The sequence below is a fragment of the Aulostomus chinensis genome, chromosome 8 (assembly GCF_037954235.1).
Source record: "Aulostomus chinensis isolate RoL2024-O1b breed Wild chromosome 8, RoL_Achi_v1.0, whole genome shotgun sequence".
In the NCBI taxonomy this organism is placed as follows: Eukaryota; Metazoa; Chordata; class Actinopteri; order Syngnathiformes; family Aulostomidae; genus Aulostomus; species Aulostomus chinensis.
The window spans coordinates 30,021,633-30,042,925 of NC_141327.1; the positions used below are offsets into that span (position 1 = coordinate 30,021,633).

Below are 21,293 nucleotides of genomic sequence, written 5' to 3' on the forward strand. Positions count from 1 at the left end.
GGAGGGACGAGCCCCTGCAGGGCCGGAACCACCTTTGATAACCACCCTGATACCAAGAGTCCTACCAGGGGCTGGAGAGGACAGGACAGAAGCTCCACAAAGGCTCCACTCATGGTAGCACAGGAGCAGGACCTAGACCCCAGGAGCAAGTCGGGGTCTAGGTCACCATATAGAACCCCAGGAGCAGGCCGGGGTCCAGACCCAAAGCAGACATGGAGCAGATGTGAGCTGTTGCAGTAGCGTGTCATGGCCAGCAGGTGTCACTGCAGTCGCGTGTTTACCACGTGTGGCCGCGGTAGGAGCTTCTGTTTGGAGCAGCGCTGATGATGAGGCGTCACTGGACGGTTCAAGTTTTAATCAGTGGGTCAGGAAGTGACATCATAAATGGCGTTGTTGTATTAAAGTATTAAATCATTGTAATGTACTGTTAAATCATGCTGTAGTTCATGAATAGACACAAAGTGTCTCCCCCACATTTAACTTGTTCCCACACTTTATTTGTGACCTCCAAATAACTTGTTCCCACAACATAATTAACTTATGACCCCTACATCTAGATTTGTGACCACCAGATGTAATTTATTCCCACAATATAAATAAGTTGTGGCCACAAGATGAAAAAATAACTCGTTCCCACTCTTTGATTCATTTGTGGCAACAACATAATTTGTACCCACTGGTTTGCTAACACTCATGTTCATGTACTTCATCTACAACTAACTCACTGCTGCTGTGACAACTACTTCTACTGGTACTATTACTACATCGGCTACTTGTACCTCTATCGTTACAAGCGCATAATTCAAGCTACTACCATGTTTCTGGTTAAAGTGCCGCTTCCAAAAACGATCATTGTTTTATCTTAAAATAATAATGATCTGGATTTTTTTTATTGATGTTATTATGATATGGTAAAAGCTCGTGACTCTGCGGTCCTTCGGGTGTGACGTCATCGCCGCCGCCTCCTCCTCGGTCCTCCGCCTGCTCTCACTCGCTGAATCCAACATGGAGTAAGGAGGAGATGGGGCTCGTCCGGGGCCATCCTCACCGATACCAGCGCACCATTTTCGGTCACTGCATTCCAGGCCGAGCCGGCGGGGGCGGAGGAGGAGGAGGAGGTCGAGGCAGCGGAGGAGGAGGACGACGAGGAAGAGGAGGAGGAGGAGGAGGAGGAGGAGGAGGTCGGATGCGCCTCCTCGGATGCGCTCAAGAAGAAACTGGGGAGTGAAAGGAGAAGAGGAAGAGGAGGAGGACTCGGCGGGGGCATAATTACCAACACAAACCGGGATTAGAGAGCCGAGCAGAGAACGGGACGGAACCGGAGCCGGAACCATGAAGACACCGCACCGTGCAGCCGCGGCGGGAGCTCATTATTACCGGAGGTGAAACTGGAAAAATGAGCGAGGACACGCGCCCAGACGAGTGAGTACCCCCGTTATTATTCGCCGTTTTCCCGTTGATCGGCTCCGTGTTGAGTTTCGAGCATCGATCACATGGATGAGACTCTGGATCGGTGCGGTGATGGGGGGGGGGGGGGGGGGCTCTTCATCCTCCTCTTCATCACCGTCCTCCTCCTCGAGGCCGGGGAAGGTTAAGGTCGCGCGGGACATGAGGGACAGCAGATGTTGATGGAGGACCAGACGTGTCCTCGTGTCCTCTTGTCTCCACCCTCAGCTGTCATTCACCGGGAAGGGCGAGTTTGTGTGTGTGTGTGTGTGTGTGTGTGTGTGTGTGTGTGTGTGTGTGTGTGTGTGTGTGGTGGGGGGGCTGCTGCTGCTTCTCAGCTGCAGACTGATGACCCCTGAAACCGAGGCGGTTGTGACTCATCATCACAGGTGGTCAACCGTAGACTAACCTTCAGGTTTCACAGGTGAAACCGCGCTGATGTCAGAGGCTGAAGCTGATTGGACGTCAGTGAGCGTCTGCTGCCGAACCTGAGGCAGATGTTTGCTGCTGCACTCATCAAAGATGTCAGAAATGACATGCGTCTACAAAAGTATGGAGTCATGAGTTCCTGATAACTCTGTCTTTGTGTTACTGAACCTCATCAGCAGAACTCGGCTTTGATAAATGGAAGTGTGTCACTCACATCTTCATTCGATTCCTAAAAAATGGAAAAGCTGCATTTTTATCCCTGATCAACTTGAACCAGATTTATCAATCAAATCAAAGTTTACAAGTATTGCTGCTTGTGTAAACATACAGATTCGTACCCAAACTCCATTACCCAGGACTCCTTTCACCTGAGGCTGCTTCCTGAATGGCAGCAATATACTTCTCCACCCGCCGTCCATCACAACCTCGTTCACGGAACGTCTCTGGAACGTCCTGAGGGAAGTTCTTCAAACCTCCACTGAGCCTCGAAGAGGAAATGAGCAAATTTTGGTGGTCAGTTAGCCGTCACACGTAGTTTTCAGAGATGTAATTGCTCTTTGGCTCCAACTTCCTCCATTAAGCACTGAAATCCCACTTGTTCCCCAACCAACCGGCTGGTTGTCTGGAACAGTAAATTCAATCATTTTGTCAGTTGTCTTCCTTGTTTCGGGGGCATTGTTGAATGTTGTTTCCAATGTTACCAAATTGCCGCCATTTTGTTCATTCCAGCTCATCCCAGATCATCGGACCCCTCCGCCTCTTCTTTGCCTAAGTTTTTAAACTTGCTAATAAGAGCTAGGATGCTGCTGACACATGAGCATTTTCTTCTTTTATATAGTTTTTAGTTCGTTGGCAGTCATCGAATGGCATTTTGGATGTCAAAGTTGGGGGCGAACCTTTGTGCTGTGGTCCGTTTGTGAGGCTTGGACTCGTCGTCAACAGCTCAGGACATGTTGGAATCCCCACCTGCGGCCAACCTGAGTCTTTGTGGAGGGTGACGAGCAGGTAACCTGAGGAAGCAGGCTGACTGGCTGATGCTGTGCACGCCCCTGCAGGTAAACACATGAGTCATAGAACAGCGTGCAGCCTGATAATGGGCTCCGCTCGTGACGTGTTTACCCAAACCGCAGCACGACAGCGCGGAGCGGCAGGTACAGCAGCGGCAGCGCAACCCTCGTTTATGTCCAGCAAGGGTTCTTTATCCACAGAGGAGAAGTTGATGAAAATGTTGATGCACAAGTTCCTGGCTAGGTTTCACCTCTTGGCTGCGCTAACATCCAGGTGTGTCTCCACAGACAGGTGTCTCCTAGACTTCCGGTGCCCCTACCATGTTTGTCCCACGTCTATGAACTGAATGTTTTGAGCTCCTCCCACTGGCCCAAAAACCCGTTAACGTCAGGCTTTTGTCTGCAGTGGAAACAGGTTTAATCAGTATTCACTCCCAGGTCACGTGACCCTGCAGCAGACAAAGTTTGATTAAAAATGATACAAACACAAATCAGGGTGAACACAGTGAATGTGTTGTTACCCAAACTTGATGAGCAAATAGTAACCAGTAACCACAGCAACAGGCCGCCATGCTGCGCTCTCTTGGTTCTTTGCTGTTTTCTGGTATGTTGACTACATTTGTGTCATTGAAAGTGAAGCCAACTGGCAGCTTGTGAGAAGTACTGGAAGCTTGTGAAAAGTACTGGCAGCTTGTGAGAAGTACTGTTGTGAGAAGTACTGGCAGCTTGTGAGAAGTACTGTTGTGAGAAGTACTGGCAGCTTGTGAAAAGTACTGGCAGCTTGTGAAAAGTACTGGAAGCTTGTGAAAAGTACTGGAAGCTTGTGAAAAGTACTGGCAGCTTGTGAGAAGTACTGTTGTGAGAAGTACTGGCAGCTTGTGAAAAGTACTGGCAGCTTGTGAAAAGTACTGGAAGCTTGTGAAAAGTACTGGCAGCTTGTGAGAAGTACTGTTGTGAGAAGTACTGGCAGCTTGTGAAAAGTACTGGCAGCTTGTGAGAAGTACTGGCAGCTTGTGAAAAGTACTGGCAGCTTGTGAGAAGTAATGGCAGCTTGTGAGAAGTACTGGCAGCTTGTGAGAAGTACTGTTGTGAGAAGTACTGGCAGCTTGTGAGAAGTACTGGAAGCTTGTGAGAAGTACTGGCAGCTTGTGAGAAGTACTGTTGTGAGAAGTACTGGCAGCTTGTGAGAAGTACTGGAAGCTTGTGAGAAGTACTGGCAGCTTGTGAGAAGTACTGGCAGCTTGTGAAAAGTACTGGAAGCTTGCGAAAAGTACTGGCAGCTTGTGAGAAGTACTGGAAGCTTGTGAGAAGTACTGGCAGCTTGTGAGAAGTACTGGAAGCTTGTGAGAAGTACTGGCAGCTTGTGAGAAATACTGGAAGCTTGTGAGAAGTACTGGCAGCTTGTGAGAAGTACTGGCAGCTTGTGAAAAGTACTGGAAGCTTGTGAAAAGTACTGGCAGCTTGTGAGAAGTACTGTTGTGAGAAGTACTGGCAGCTTGTGAGAAGTATTGTTGTGAGAAGTACTGGCAGCTTGTGAGAAGTACTGGCAGCTTGTGAAAAGTACTGGAAGCTTGTGAAAAGTACTGGCAGCTTGTGAGAAGTACTGTTGTGAGAAGTACTGGCAGCTTGTGAGAAGTACTGTTGTGAGAAGTACTGGCAGCTTGTGAGAAGTACTGGCAGCTTGTGAGAAGTACTGGCAGCTTGTGAAAAGTACTGGAAGCTTGTGAAAAGTACTGGCAGCTTGTGAGAAGTACTGTTGTGAGAAGTACTGGCAGCTTGTGAGAAGTACTGGAAGCTTGTGAGAAGTACTGGCAGCTTGTGAGAAGTACTGGAAGCTTGTGAGAAGTACTGGCAGCTTGTGAGAAATACTGGAAGCTTGTGAGAAGTACTGGCAGCTTGTGAAAAGTACTGGCAGCTTGTGAGAAGTACTGGAAGCTTGTGAGAAGTACTGGCAGCTTGTGAGAAGTACTGGCAGCTTGTGAGAAGTACTGGCAGCTTGTGAAAAGTACTGGCAGCTTGTGAGAAGTACTGGCAGCTTGTGAAAAGTACTGGCAGCATGTGAAAAGTACTTGCAGCTTGTGAGAAGTACTGGCAGCTTATGAGAAATACTGGAAGCTTGTGAGAAGTACTGGCAGCTTGTGAGAAGTACTGGCAGCTTGTGAGAAGACTGGCAACTTGTGAGAAGACTGGCAGCTTGTGAGAAGTACTGGAAGCTTATGAGAAGACTGGCAACTTGTGAGAAGTACTGGCAGCTTGTAAGTAGTACTCACAGCTTGTAAGAAGTCCTTGCAGCTTGTGAGAAGTACTGGCAGCTTGTGAGAAGTACTGGAAGCTTGTGAGAAGTACTGGAAGCTTGTGAAAAGTACTGGCAGCTTGTGAGAAGTACTGGCAGCTTATGAGAAATACTGGAAGCTTGTGAGAAGACTGGCAGCTTGTGAGAAGTAGTGGCAGCTTGTAAGTAGTACTGGCAGCTTGTGAAAGTTCTGGCAGCTTGTGAGAAGTAGTGGCAGCTTGTAAGTAGTACTGGCAGCTTGTGAAAGTTCTGGCAGCTTGTGAGAAGTAGTGGCAGCTTGTAAGTAGTACTCACAGCTTGTAAGAAGTCCTTGCAGCTTATGAGAAGTACTGGCAACTTGTTAGAAGTACTGTCAGCTTGTCAGTAGTGACAGTAAGTAAGAAAAAGTCACAGTACTATAGAGAGTAAAATGTAGAAATGTCAGTGTTGTATTGAATTCTGTTTCCTGGCGTTGTTTCCGCTCACCTCTACCAGTCATCATCTGATATTAACCTGACACCAACATGACCTCTGACCTCAGCCAGAAACTGGACACAGGAGTACAGGCTACTGGGAGGCAGAATACCAGAGCAGGCTTAAAGTACAACAGCTGATCCACCATCGGTGAGCCGGTGCTGAAGTTGCTGCTAGCTGCAGCGCTAACGAATCATGGGAGTCTTGAGGAATCCTAGCATTTATTCACTAAGACCCTGACGAGCAGCAGCATGTTTGACAGTGGCGCCACTTATCCCATCCTGAGTTGTTTTACTTCAGACTGCAGCAGCAGGCAACTCACAAATACTCACCGTCCCATGGCAGCACGTTAGAGCGTATAAAAGTGCGTTTCTGTGTTTACGTACTGTAATTTCCCAGTGTAACAGTGAAATATGATGATATGCCACTCTATAACCGGCTATATTAGTTTTGTTTAGTATCTGATGAAACTCAGAGAGAGCTTTTTAAGAAGTTAGCGTCTGCCTACGCGCACACACACACAGCAGTATTGATTTGATATTGATTTTTATGGTTGTTAGGATGATGAAAAGAAACTGAACAACATCAGGATGCTTTCTTGAATAGTTCCTGTAAAAATGTAAAAAAAACTCATCACCACCATCATTTGTCACCTTTAGGTGACATCACGGTGTCAGGTTCATGACATCCAGCTACAAATAGAAGAATTAAAAACAGACCTGCATGATTTAAAAGCTGCGATGTGACGCGATGACCCAGCCAGGACCGCTGTGGTGGTCAGGTTCATTACACTGTAATATCAGGGATGAGATGTGTTTGTAGTCCAGCAGGAAGTGGTCGTCTCCTGGTTCCTCCAGCAACAGGAAGTGGTCATCTCCTGGCTCCTCCCCCAGCAGCCAATAGGATCGCTCCATGTGATTGTGGTGATTGAACCAGTAAATCAGCTCTGGTGAACAAAAGTTGATGATCTTCCAGGTTCAGTTCATCAAGATCATCTTCACTGATGAACCCTCTGATGATGCTGGAAGCCTGGATGCTACGTTAGCAGTGCTAAGCTAACGGTAGCCTAGGAAGGAACTACACCAGGGTCACATGACTTCAAGGTCACCACCACTGGTGACCTTTAATGACCTCCACGACCTCTGTAGGCTCCTGATGCTTGCTAGCACGTTCTAGTATGACACGTTAAATGTCAATTCTAGTTCATAGACCTTATTTCAGGCATTTAACCAACAACCCACTGACTTGGCGACGAGGGAACTGAGATGTTCAACCACGAGAAATTATTTATGAGTTTCAGGATTCTTTTGTTGCCACCGGATCTTTACTGACGAGTCAAGACGCCTTTTGACCTACAAATAACCAAAGTTATTTTTACCTCTGATTGTCCAGCTACACCTGGACATCATGATGTTCATGAGTTCGGCATAACGTGTGTGTGTGTGTGTGTGTGTGTGTGTGTGTGTGTGTGTGTGTGTGTGTGTGTGTTGGGGGGCAGTATGCATACCTGCTGATCATTTTCCTTGTGGCTCGCGTTCACACATCCGGTGAATAAAACAAACAAGAATACAAAAAATATTGAGGTCAGTGAGGCCGCCGCTGCTGCTGCTGTTGTCGGCTTGGCGAAGAGCACAGTGGCTCTTTGTGATGGGTGAGCGAGCAAGTGAGGGAGGGAAGTCATTGAGAAGTTTGGCAGCGTGCGAGCCAAACACCATCTGTGCTGCTCTTTGCTGATCCAGACCTCCGAGCAACTACATTTTGTACGCTGATGATGATGATGATGATGATGATGTGTGTGTGTGTGTGTGCGTGTGTGTGTGTGTGTGTGTGATCAACAACACATGTGTTCTCATGGGAGCATCATGTGTATTTATGTCCTCAGTGTGTGTGTTTGTCTTTCATGATGATGTAGCAAACAGACCACCAGAGGCTATTATCTGGACGCACAGATGTGTGTGTGTGTGTGTGTGTGTGTGTGTGTGTTGCTCTTTGTGTAAGTGCATCCACACACTGCTATTAAAGTTCTCTAAGCAGCCGTTTCATTACTCTGTCCTCTGAGGATGTGGCTGTCTGAAGGGGTGAAGTGGGGGGGGGGTTTAACTGGTGGTCCGTCGGCCAAACTGGGCATACTGGTGTGTGTGTGTGTGTGTGTGTGTGTGTGTGTGTGTGTGTGTGTGTGTGTGTGTTTTTGTATCTGGGCTAATGTTAGTTTTATTTTCAAGGAAACTCTGGAGCGGCTGATCTTGACGTGGATGTGACATGTAATGGAGTCAAGTCTACTAAACAGCATAAAAGGATTTAAGAACTACAAATCATATCCACACTCCAAGTGGGGGGGGGGGGGGGGCGCGTTTGTAAGCAGAACTCAAATCATGACAACACCATTTTCCAGCTCCTGCGAGGTTCTGCAGTTCTTAACAGGCAGGTGGAACTCACCAGAACACCTGGATGGAGATGTTCTCCACAGCAGCCATGATGAAGTTCCACAGTCATTTAGTAGAATATTCCACTAAATAATAACAACAAGAGTGTAATAAGAATGAGCACAGTAGACAAGCATGCAGTAGCATCGTATCACACACACACACACACACACACACACACACACACACACACACACACACACACACACACTCACACACGGTCCAGGTATTTACTAGGTTTGACCTGCTCTTCCTCCAGTTCCTCAGGGGTGACGTGTAGTCGGTTGGTGTCCATTGTTCAGTCTCTCACTTGGTGTTTGTGTCAAAAAACAACCTCACATTGAAACTGGAACTGTGCTCTGATGTCACAAACCAGCAGTAGAACCTCAGCAACAGCTTTAAATGAACCGCATGTACACACACGCACGAGCGTCATGTGACAGAACGGCAGTTTGAACACAATCATTCATTTTCACATCAACATTCATTTTGTTGGTGTTTGAAAATGGAGGATCTCTCATTTTGTAGCCAAACTCCAGTATATCGTCCCTCCACTGTGTGTGTGTGTGTGTGTGTGTGTGTGTGTGTGTGTGTGTGTGTGTGTGTGTGTCACTGCACGCTGCCGGAAAATGCAGTGATGACTCATGCTACACACACACACACACACACACACACACACAAGTGCCATCTGTTTGACAGGCAGGCTGAATCACACAGTAGAGGGAAACTCTGTGTGTGTGTGTGTGTGTGTGTGTGTGTGTGTGTGTGTGTGTGTGTGTGTGTGTGCTCGAGAGAGAGGGAGGCTGGAGACGAGGCAGGCAGCATCGGGCCTGTTAGGCTGTGGCGTCGGTAGCAGCACAGCTCGGCGACCTGTTGAGACTGCTGCGACGCCACGGTGGTGGAAACAGGATGTACACGAGATGTTGAGGACAAAAGGCAGGAAGAGAGAAAGGACGAGGTTTGTCCTTCTGTTTTAATCCCACCTGACTTTGTCTGCATTTCACCTCGACACTGTTTCCTCTGAATGTGAGGATTTGGTGATAGAGCAAACAGACCACCAGAGGCTATTATCTGGACACACAGGTGTGTGTGTGTGTGTGTGTGTGTGTGTGTGTGTGTGTGTGTGTGTGTGTGTGTGTGTGTGTGTGTGTTCACAGGTGAGTAATTCTGTGAGCAGGCTCATGATTGGAACATGACATGAACTGGCTCCTGATTGGTTGGTCTGAATCCTGCATGTGGCTCTCCAAGTGTTGACGTGTTTGAAGTTTTCTCGTCAAACTTTCATCAGATTTGATTCCTGCATCATGGCCAACAACACCAGTGGGAGGGTCCCTCTGCTGGCGGCGCACGTGAACACATGGGGCTTGTGGTCGTCTTGGCGCTACTTGATCCGCCTCCACACACCTGCACAAACTAAAATATATTTAGTGCTAGTTGTGACTCGGCTGTGGTGATGCTTCAAGACACCTCATTGTATTTGACTGATATTGGATGTGTGATATTCTTTGCAATGTCATCCCTCTCATTTTCACTGAAATCTATGAGTGTGTGTGATGCTTGCTGGGATCTGTATCAAAAATGTATTTTGAATCTGAAGAAGATGATTCGTAGGCAGAAAGTCACGGCAATATTTAATTTGAAGGGGTATTTTGACAAAATTAGCACCTTCTGCTGGTTTGAAAATGGCAGCAGACCAAATTTTGATTAAATTCCTGTCAGTTGTGAGGCCCTGGTCACGGGCAGAAGAGAGTGAAAACAGCCTTCTGTGTTCCAGAAGCTTCTGTGTCATATGAGGATTATTAATGATAAGATTCACTCATAAAGATAAGCTCCTCTAAAGCTCTGGTGTCGCTCAGCAGACTAACAGGCTGAAGAACCTGAGTCCTGGAGGCTGCGTCTTCACGCATGCGGGTTGGCGCCCTGGCGCCCTGGCGCCCTGGCCTGCTGCAGCCCTCGCCGCTCTGACATGGTTCATTTGTGTCTCTGCCCCTTAGAATGATGACAGTGGTGGGAAGTCAAAGGTCACTGTGCTAGCTGATGCTAATTGTCTCTTGTTTGTTGCAGTGACAGCTACATTGTGCGCGTCAAAGCAGTGGTGATGACCAGAGATGATTCAAGCGGCGGCTGGTTGGCGCAGGACGGTTGTCTGAGCAGAGTTGGAGTTTGCAGGCTGCTGCCGACTGAACTGCTGGGACGCAACACTTTTCTCATCCATGGAGAACGACTCAAAGACAGGCAGGTCAGTCCAGCACGCCGCGGTTCCGATGCCATGTTTTTGGTTCTGCTTCAGCGTCAGTAGCAGAGTTAGACGCGAAGAATGACTTCTTTTGTTTTTTCGTTGCGTCAGGTCACAGTCTTCTTCAGCCTGGCATTTTGCACAAGTATTTTCAAACCTGTTTGATGGTTTAAGTTGCAGACTTGTGTAAACTGACCTTTGTTACTTTCTGATATTTCACCCAGAACGTGTATGTTACCTTTTGAGTACCAACTAATATGTGTCCAGAGCTCACCGAGATGTTTTCCCCTACTGCATTACTTATTTGTCACCCCAGAATGCAGGAAGAACCAGCCACGTATATATAGCCTGATGCTAATGGAGACTGATGCTAAAAAGAACTAAACTGTACACAAACGTCGGTTTACAGACTCTCCAGGTTGTCTGGTATAATCAGTAATCCACCAACACTTGGACTGGAGAAACTAACAGTTTCAGGTTCACTGCCCGCTCACACTGGTGCTGGACCGCTTTTGTGGGTTAAGAGAAAGACGACCGTCGATGTACTGTCCCGCTGACCGGCTCCCCTTCAAGTGCTGATGGCTGCAGATGTCTCATCTTATTTCAGGTGATTCTTGAATGCTTCCTGAAGAAGGATCTGGTCTACACCAAGGCCACGCCTACATTCCACCACTGGAAGGTGGACAACAGGAAGTGTGGTCTGACCTTCCAGAGTCCAGCCGATGCCCGAGCCTTTGACCGTGGGGTGAGGAAGGCCCTGGAGGACCTGACAGAAGGTACTCTCGGGAGACAATCTGCTGCTGGGGATTATGGGTAGAGAAAAGCCAGTGTACTGATGTTGAAGGAGAAGTTCCAGAAACAAACACGTCTACCTGCAGGTTTAAAGGGAGCAATTATGCCCTCTAGTGGACAAACAAGTCCTGTTGCCACAGCTCCTTATACCCTCAATACTAGATATGCCAATGTAATACCAAGTTTATTGATCTGACACATGACTTGTGGAAGGATCCTGAAGTCATGTCTGTTTTTTAGGGTCGACCACCTCGTCATCAACGCTGCAGAACGAAGCCGAGCTCGGCGATGACGACGTTTTCACGGTGAGCAGCAGCTGTTCAGCCACGAGTGATGCTGGGATGTGTGAAATATCTGCTAGTTTGAGGCCTCGCTGCCATCACCAACGCGCCATCGCTCACTCTGCTACATCACTTTTACGACACGAGTGACTGTGACCTTGATGGAGGAAGTTTGTCTGTCCAACCTACGCACACTGTCAGTCTTTGTTTTATGCCAAAAATCAGAGTTGCTCACTCGCACTCGGCCATATTTCCACTCACGTGGAGTCTGTGTGAGGAGTGCAGGTACATACGTAGAGGGGATGTCACACCCTTCTGAAAAACAAAAGTTCAATACACAACACAAGGTTCTCCCTCTCCTCCTGTTCAGGGTGGTGGGGGTGGAGCCTATCCCAGCAGCCTTCCCCCTGGACAGGTCACCAGTCCATGGCAGGGCCAACACATAGAGACAGACAACCATTGGCTCTCCCAGCCACGCCTACGGTCAATTTAGAGTCTGGATTAACCTGGTCCCTCTTGATGTCTTTGGACTGTGGAGGAAGCTGGAGTACCAGAGAGAACCCAGCAGGAACAGGGAGAACATGGAGACTCACCCAGAAAGACCCCGTGCTGCAGCCGGGGCTCCACCCACAACCTTCTTGCTGGAGGCCACAGTGACGGCCACTGCTCCACCGGGCCACCCTGTATACAAATTAACACCTTCATTACTTTAAAGAGGCAGCAGAAAGAGCCTGAAGAGACTTTTTAATCAGTGTATTCACCTGTGACGTTTATATCTTTAATCAGCAGCACACAAGAGTACGTCGCTCAAATCGTGCAGAGATGAAACACGTTAGACACACCCACTCAGCCTGTCAATGACATTTCAAAGTCCCGATAAATTACCATCTTTTCTGGATGATGTGTAGTGATTTTGGGGGGTGGAAGACAGCAGAGAGAGTGAAAGCGACGGACAAAGAGAGAGAGCGAGAGATCAGCTGATGGCGTAGCTGTAAATAAGTCTGAATGTGTCAGGACACATTCAGGACACAGTGTGTGTGCTCACCTGCTACTTAGGACGGACTGGAACAGCAGGTGTGCCCAGGGCCTGCAAGCTTGTCCTGTAGAAGAGCTGCACTGTAAATGTTGCATTATGAAGCTCTGTAGCTTCTGTTGATATGTGGTCTTTTGGAGTGTTAAACAACAAAGAGCCTGAAACAGTGAGGCGAGCCAAACTGGATTTTGTGAACCGTTCACACTGTGGTTACCAAACTTCCTTGACCCCCTGCAGAGGCGTTCTGGCTGCACTTACACCTCTGCTTTTAAAGGGACCAGGTTGGGATGGAGGTCGTCTTCCAGCTTCCCCCTGCGTTGTCTGGTTTCAGATTAGAGACGAAGCAGATCTGCACCTTCAGCTGTAGAGGAATCACATGAATGTTTACAGTCATGGACCGAGTCAGCAGAAAGAGCCTGGAGAGACTTTTGGGTTTGTCTTGTATGATCTGAGTGACCTCACAAAGCTCAAAGCTCCACATGAAAGCATAACGTCAGCCCCCCCCCCCCCACACACACACACACACACACACACACACACACATATGCACACACCCACACCCCTGTGAGGCAGGCTGGGATTCATTTAGCAAAGAGCCAATAAAAACATAAAGACTTTACAGACATGTTCTCCGCGCTGTTTTGGCTCTGAAGGCCTCTAATTTGTTCCTCTCGTGTAATTGCACACAGAAGTCTGGGAGATGGGAAGAGAAGCTCATGTGGCTTCTGAGAGGAACTGAGATCCTCCAGCAGAACAAGGAACAAGTCTCAGTTTGTCATCTTCACAGCAAACCTTTGGAGCCCAAAACCAACCTATGAAAGATCATCCATCCATTGTCTTCCGCTTATTCCTGTTCAGGGTGGTGGGGGTGGAGCCTATCCCAGCAGCCTTCCCCCTGGACAGGTCACCAGTCCATGGCAGGGCCAACACATAGAGACAGACAACCATTGGCTCTCCCAGCCACGCCTACGGTCAATTTAGAGTCTGGATTAACCTGGTCCCTCTTGATGTCTTTGGACTGTGGAGGAAGCTGGAGTACCAGAGAGAACCCAGCAGGAACAGGGAGAACATGGAGACTCACACAGAAAGACCCCGTGCTGCAGCCGGGGCTCCACCCACAACCTTCTTGATGGGGGGCCACAGGGAGGACCACTGCTCCACCGGGCCGCCCCTATGAAAGATCAATGAGATGAAAATTTTCAAAGGTTGTAAAAGATTTTCAGGTCAGCGGTTGCTGATCTGAATCAGAGTATTTCGATTGGTTGAGTTCTACAACAGAAAATACAGAATAAACCAGTTTCTGTGAATAACGTGTCATGTTCCAGTTATACAAGAACACCAGTACAACTACCTTTGGATAGACGCTTTACAACGACAGCGTCGCAGCTCAAACATGAAAAAAAATTCTTTGTTCGTAGTTTTGGACTCATCGTTCTAATGATTCTGTTCAGCTCTACAAGTGCAGCGAGAGCGAAGCGGTTCCACCAGGTGTTTGTGACATCACTGCTAGAACGTCTCACCTTGTCGTTCCTCGTCCTCCAGACCGCCACCGACAGCTCGTCCAACTCGTCCCAGAAGAGGGAGCCAGTCATGCACTCGCTGGCGCCGCTCAACTTCTGTGAGCCTCGCCGGCACCATTGCATCCTGGGACATTTCTATGAGCAGCACCGGCCATCGGATCACTACTTCCTGGAGCAGGTGAGTCAGTAGATTATCTGGATCACCTTGATTTGGTGGAGGTGAAATCCAGTAGAGCAGCATCTGTAGGGGAAGTAGACAACAAATAAATGACACAAGCACAAAGACAGAGAGAGAGAGAGAAAGAAAGAAGACTTTCTGTATGTCTGAGGCGGGGGATCGAGTCAAGTCAAAGTTTGTCTCCATAACACATTTAAAAACAACCTCAGTTCACCAAAGTGCTGTACAAGCAATACAAATACAGAAAAAAAAATCCCCGGTAACATAAAAAAAGCAATAAACACGAGGTAAAACATCTATAAAACGAGAGTGAAATGAACTGCCTGCACAACTGAAGCCAAGCTCGACTGAAGGCCAGCGAACAGAAGTGGGTCCTCAACATTGAAATAAGAAATCTGAATGGTCTGAGCAGCTTTGATGTGAGATGGTAGGCTGTTCCATCTTTTTGGGGCCCCCCTCTGAAAAGGCACGATCACCTCTGTTTGAGAGCCTGGATCCAGAAATGTCCGATCGCAATCACTGATGTCACTGTTGTAACCATAGAAAAGGTTGGATTCTACAAATGAAATGATTTCTGTTTTGTTCTTGTCCAGCTTGAGGAAATTCGCCTCCATGCACGATTGCTCATCTTTAAGACACTTCAGCAGAGCCTGCATGGAAACATGGCTGGCAGTTTATACAAGCAGAAAGATTTGTAGATCATCTAGGAAGCAGTGGAAGGAAGTCTTTTCCTTTTTTAAATAGACCCAAAGAAAAGCATGTATAACGTGAAAAGGATGGGGCCCAAGATGGAGCTTTGAGGTACTCCACAGCTAAGCGGGGACACAGTTGAAGAATGCTGGTCTTGGCGGGCAGAGAAACTCCTGTTTTAACCGGCCACCATTTTAGGGCTGCACCTGTCGCACCTGCACACAAGGGCCGATGGAAATGGGCCTGAAGTTAGACAGAACGGAAGGGTCAAGACATCCGACGGGAATTAATAAGGCAACAGTATATGGGCCAAAGGTATTAAAGACATGGTTGAGAAGAGCAGGCAGGATGCTGTCGAGGCGGCAGTCACTCTTTCAGTTGGAAAGTTGAGAGACACCAGCTCAAATTTCTCAAAACCTACTTGGCGTACAGGAGAAACAGTCGGATCTGAGGCTCGAGGAGAGCAAAAAGACCTGGAAGCTGAAATCTTGTCTTTAAAAAAATATACAACATTATTCACAGAGTGTAGGTGAAGGCACAGTACAGTGGAGTCAGGGATTTATGAGTTAGGAGTGTTCAAAATCAACAGATTTGTTGCTGTTGTATCAGTCAGAAATGCCAATATTCAACGTTTAGACCTGATTTGACAGCAGACAATCTTTCAGCACTCTGACGGGACTCTGCTACTTCCGGTTCTGTAGGGGAAATGTTCCACCCAGGCTCAGTGGTTTATCTGGTTCAGGTCTAAGAGAAGCTGGAGATGCAAGGAGAGGAATCATAACAAAGATCTTTTGTCTTATTCTGACAATAATGTTTCAGTTACAGTTCGGGTTGCATCCTTTTTCTACCCACAATGCATTGTGTTGCAGCTTGTTTCTTATCTCTGGTTCTCTATACACTCTGGTTCCAGTCCTTACCCTCGGGGAGGACCATGGTCCAGTTGTGTGGTTCCATTTATGGTTCAGGAGTGATGTCGTCCCTGTGTGTCTGCAGGCGGTGCACATGTTCCCCCGTCACGTCAGCTTCCAGGTGGAGGAGGAGGAGATTGTACGCATCAACCCCCGAGAGAGAACATGGCTGACCGGCTACGAGGACTACCGCCACGCCAACGCCACAAGAGACAAGCTCTCCCAGCCTGAACACCCGGACGCCTACGTGCACTTCACCAAGAATGAGCCTCCCAAGCACGACTACAGCTACCCGTACCCGCTGAGCTGTGACGTGCAACGAGGCTGCAATGGCAAACCTGGCTGCCTGGAGCCTGGCGGCGGACATCGAGCAGTGGTGACAGTGCAGCCCCGAACCCTGCAGTCCAAAGGCAAGAGGAGGAAGGAGGACGGTGAGCGCTCGCGCTGCGTCTACTGTCAGGACATGTTCAACCATGAGGACAATGGGCGGGGCCGCTGCCAGGAAGCACCGGACCCCATCCAGACTTGTATCCGGCGGGTCAGCTTCATGTGGTGTGCGGACAGCCTGCTGTACCACTGCATGTCAGACCCGGAGGGGGACTATTCGGACCCGTGCTCCTGTGACACCAGTGATGAGCGCTTCTGCCTGCGCTGGACAGCACTGGTGGGCCTGTCGCTGCTGGCGCCGTGCATGTGCTGCTACGCCCCCCTGCGAGCGTGCTACCGCTGCGGTGTCGCTTGCCGCTGCTGCGGCGGCAAACACAAAGCAGTAGGGTGAGGCGTCGTGATTGCAGCAAAGACTCATGGGAGAAGGAGGAGAAACAGGAGGTCGTTGTGATTTTTACATTTATTCTTTGTTGTCGTTTGTCTGGTTGCTCCAAGTTCCAGATGGAGGAGAACACGTGGAACGGAAAGAAAAAAGTTCCGTGTTTTTTTGTTTTTTTGTGACGTTGGGGACCAAACGGCTTCTGATTCTCACAAAAACTGAACAAAGAATATTCATTTCTAACAAGTTGTAAATGTATAATTTTATAACACACACACACACACATATATATATGTGTGTGTGTGTGTGTGTGTGTGTGTGTGTGTGTGTGCGTGTGTGTATATATATATATATATATATATATTCATATACGTGTGTATATACACAGTATATACATGTATATTCACACACATGCATACATATGTATATATACATACAAATATGTATAAGTGTGTGTGTGTGTGTGTGTGGGTGTGTGTGTGTGTGTGTGTGTGTGTGTGTGTGTGTGTGTGTGTGTGTGTGTGTTAAACAGGGACTTTATATTTTTACACTCTTGTGTTTAAAGGCTTGTTTCTGTCAGTGGGGTGTGAGGTCAGTATGAGTTGGAGGGAAATGCAGCTCACCGGCACGCTGCTGAATATTTATCTGTTCAAAAGGTATTTTAGTACACACTAATACTTCAGAATACCATTTAAAAGGTGGCCTAATTATTACATGTAATCAAAGTTAATATCGTCCTCAGCTAGAACCAACAGGTGGTTAGCCTAGCTTAGCATAACAGGGAATCAAACTACTTTTCTGCTTGATCAAGAAATAAACGAGATAGAACCTGTTTCTAGTTCCTAGCTTCTAGTTTTGTCTTTCCTGTTTCCCTGGTGTGGAGGTTTAGGTTTCTCTGTTCAACCAGGAACCAGGAGGTCTGGACAGGAAGACCACAGTTCCTTAGAGTCTGTAAATGTCACCATCATTTGTCCACCGTTGCTGTTAGGAACCAAAAATGTGACTGAATCTTAATGTCTTTCATTTTGGAGAAGTCTTTTTAGCGCAGTCGTCTGATGGCGTCAGAGCCCACCGGCTGCTTGCATTTCTGACCTGTTTGTCATTCATAGTTATTCGTTTGTGGATTGGAGGTTTTTAAAAAAAATAGAATGACAAAACTTGTCATTCCCATGTATGATGTCATGGCGATGTGAAGGCTGTTGAGAGATTCATGAGTTAATTAATCACTGAAGCTGCTTACTTCGGCCAAAACACCAGAATATAACATTTACAGCGATTCCCGACAATAAAGGAAAGCAACAAATTTTGCTTGTCAAAGTACTTTGAAGGTGATTGATAATTAGTTTGTTAACTGCTTGAGTTTATTGTGCGCGTACAACAATTGAATCTGCATTTTACGACTTTGTATTTGCAGTTCACCCAAAGCTAAAACTGACCAACAAAGCGCAGCAGCACCCGTAAACACAGACGTGATGAATGTGTGCAAATGTGTCCCAGGAGGTCGAGACGGCGTCATCAGAGGAATAAACTGAGACGCCAAAATGTTCATGTTCCTCGCCGGTAACACCGGCGAGTCTCTGGTGCTTTAGTCTTTTTTGTTGTGTGTTTCTTTGGTTTGTCTTGGGAGGGTGCGTGACTGGAGTTGCAGGGTTTTGCGTGTTTTGTGGTCGCTGCCGTGTTCCTGCTAAGCTGGCGGGGAAACGGATGTTTACAGGCTCTCGAGTTGGTATCAACTCAGACTGAAACCCAGTCACAGAATCATGAAGCTGCTCTGCATTTCCAGAAGTGAATCATCAGGTTTTACTTTGAGTGCCACAAAAATCCAACATCCCACTCGCTTTGGATCTGTGGTGCTTTTTTTTAACTGGGGGAGTTTTATTTACATTACTTGGATTTCATACCATGTTTTTTATAAACTGCGCGTAATGGTACGTTCAAGGATACTCGGAGAACTTTTCTGGAAAGCATCTTATTGTCCATTGTCCTCAGAGTGAGATGAGAAGACAGAGCCCCGTCTCAAGGGAGCTGAGACCCACGCTAGTTAGCTTAGCACAACGAGCGGTCGTGGGTGGGAAGTGTTAGCAAGAGTCCCAATCCACCTTTACACAGTACAGCTGGAACCACTTTCAAACTCAGCCACAAATGTAAAAATGAACAAGGTTTTATTGATTGACTGTAAATGACCTCCGTGCTCCACCAGCAGAACCTCCATGACCCACACCTGTGAGCGCGTCCACAGACCACAGATCTGGACCATTTTTTAATGTTTTACCCGTAAAAAATGCAGAGAGCAGAACCTTCTGTCAGGACGAGATCTCACAGAAGCTCGGCTTTCAACGTCGTTAAGCTTCGCCGAAAGCTGAGCTGCTTCCCAGTTTGAAGGCTTTCTGATGTTCCTTTTAGCGAGCTTGGAACTGATAACGGCCAGGGTAAAAATTCGGTTGGAAAAGCTGTGAAACATACGGAGAGTTTGTTGTCGCAAACATGCTAACAGTCTGCGTGCTTTTCTTTCTGCCGGTTCTTGTCAGTCAAGCCATCGAGAAGATTCATGCGTTTATTTTTCTATCCGTGGCGAGGAAAGTGAAGGTCACAGCCTCTTTGAGCTGCGTTCTCTTCAGCTATTAAAGGAAAGTGCCTGAAGCCTCAATTATGTCCTCATGTATATTACAGAAAATAACTGTAAAAAAAGGCAGAAGTTGAATTCATTGATTTGTCTTTTTTATGATTCACATTTTTATCAATGTAAAAACAGATTATATATACGGTATGTATATGTATCAAGTGTATGATGTACATTTTCAGTTCTATTTTTTTATTGTTTCTAATATGATTGATGTAAATTTCTCCTAAAAGAAAACAAGGCGATGAGACGTGTATAAATACCAATACATCATCTGCAAACTGTGTGTGTGTGTGTGTGTGTGTGTGTGTGTGTGTGTGTGTGTGTGTGTGTGTGTGTGTGTGTGTGTTTTGGAGACAATCATACAATGATTTTAATTCCCAAAAAATCCTCAACAACCACCTTGGTGATGTTCTTTGTATTTATCGATGACTATTCAAGTGTCAATTATAAAAATCATCCTGAACGTGCAGTCTGGATTTTTCCATCACAGCAGAACGGATCTCACAGGTACAGAATAAAAATACAAGGTCATCTTTGGGTTGAGGTGGAGTTGCTTTTAACAATCGTTACTGTGGGAGAAAATCACCAGGAATCAATCACAAACGGGGGGGGGGGGGGCTTCAGTCACAGGCTGAAGGTTTTTTGTTGTTGTTTTTTCATGGGAGCCATTATGAGTTGTAGGTATCTAATAATTTTAGATTTTTTTAAAAACATCACTTTGTGTTGTATCCCATTCCTAAATAAACTTGGTTGATTTACATTGACAGTCTTATGAAGATCCATATTTCATCTTGAACCACTGACATGACGTCCTAAAGGCACCTTAGGAAATAAATACTGGCGTTTGTTTCAGCTGCAGATGTCAGTTTGGTGCAGGCGTCAGCCGGCCCACCAACAGACTCCTCCTGGTTTCAAGCAAATCTGTCCAAATAATGAAGAACTAATGCAAAATTGTCACCTCATCATCTGGAGGCCACCGCCACACTGGTGCAGTGGTTCAGCATGTCCTGATCTGAAGACGCCAACAAGCTCGCTTCCACGAGAACATTCAGCGCCTCAACTCTCAGATACAAACCTCAGAGTTCCTCTTGTCGTTGCCATGATTTGGAGAAATGAGACGAGGGAACTCATGATGTTGATTGGGGTCCTCACAACTACAGGAAGTCAGGTCAGGTTTATTTGTGTGTCACCAAACCCCAACCAAAGTTCTGTCCTGACTCTGTCCAAGTAGAGCAGGTCCAGCACCTCCCTCCTTCAATGAACCTCCACCCAACAATTCTCCATCAGCAGCACATCCTGCAACAGCAGCCACCAGAACCTTCCTTTACCAGCAGGAAGGTGGAGCAGATCCAGGATCAGTGGGGACGGAGAGAGAGCAGGAGAGCAGGACAGAGACAAAGACAGAGAATGGAGGAAGACAGAGAGACAGAAGGAGAGAGAGGGACAGAGATAAAGAGAGAAAGAAAGGAGGAGAGACTGATAGACAGAGACAAAGACAGAGAATGGAGGAAGACAGAGAGACAGAAGGAAAGAGAGGGACAGAGATAAAGAGAGAGAGAGAAAGGAGGAGAGACTGATGGACAGAGACAAAGACAGAGAATGGAGGAAGACAGAGAGACAGAAGGAAAGAGAGGGACAGAGATAAAGAGAGAGAGACAGGAGGAGAGACTGATGGACAGAGACAAAGACAGAGAATGGAGGAAGACAGATAGACAGAAGGAAAGAGAGGGACAGAGATAAAGAGAGAGAGAAAGGAGGAGAGACTGATGGACAGAGACAAAGACAGAGAATGGAGGAAGACAGAGAGACAGAAGGAAAGAGAGGGACAGAGATAAAGAGAGAGAGAAAGGAGGAGAGACTGATGGACAGAGACAAAGACAGAGAATGGAGGAAGACAGAGAGACAGAAGGAAAGAGAGGGACAGAGATAAAGAGAGAGAGACAGGAGGAGAGACTGATGGACAGAGACAAAGACAGAGAATGGAGGAAGACAGAGAGACAGAAGGAGAGAGAGGGACAGAGAGAAAGAGAGAGAAAGGAGGAGAGACTGATGGACAGAGACAAAGACAGAGAATGGAGGAAGACAGGGAGACAGAAGGAGAGAGAGGGACAGAGATAAAGAGAGAGAGACAGGAGGAGAGACTGATGGACAGAGACAAAGACAGAGAATGGAGGAAGACAGAGAGACAGAAGGAGAGAGAGGGACAGAGAGAAAG

The 21,293-nt window shown here is 47.2% G+C and overlaps 1 protein-coding gene across 1 annotated transcript; it reads left to right on the forward strand.

Annotated features, from left to right (window-relative positions):
- Positions 1-1,174: 1,174 nt before the first annotated feature.
- spred2a (sprouty related EVH1 domain containing 2a) lies at positions 1,175-16,750 on the forward strand. The gene is made up of 6 exons (XM_086210308.1): positions 1,175-1,422; positions 10,116-10,290; positions 10,895-11,063; positions 11,320-11,384; positions 13,936-14,091; positions 15,775-16,750. Exons 1-6 carry the CDS (start codon positions 1,397-1,399, stop codon positions 16,465-16,467), a joined length of 1,284 nt encoding a protein of 427 aa, XP_086066434.1. The 5' UTR covers positions 1,175-1,396; the 3' UTR covers positions 16,468-16,750.
- The last annotated feature ends 4,543 nt before the right edge of the window (positions 16,751-21,293 follow it).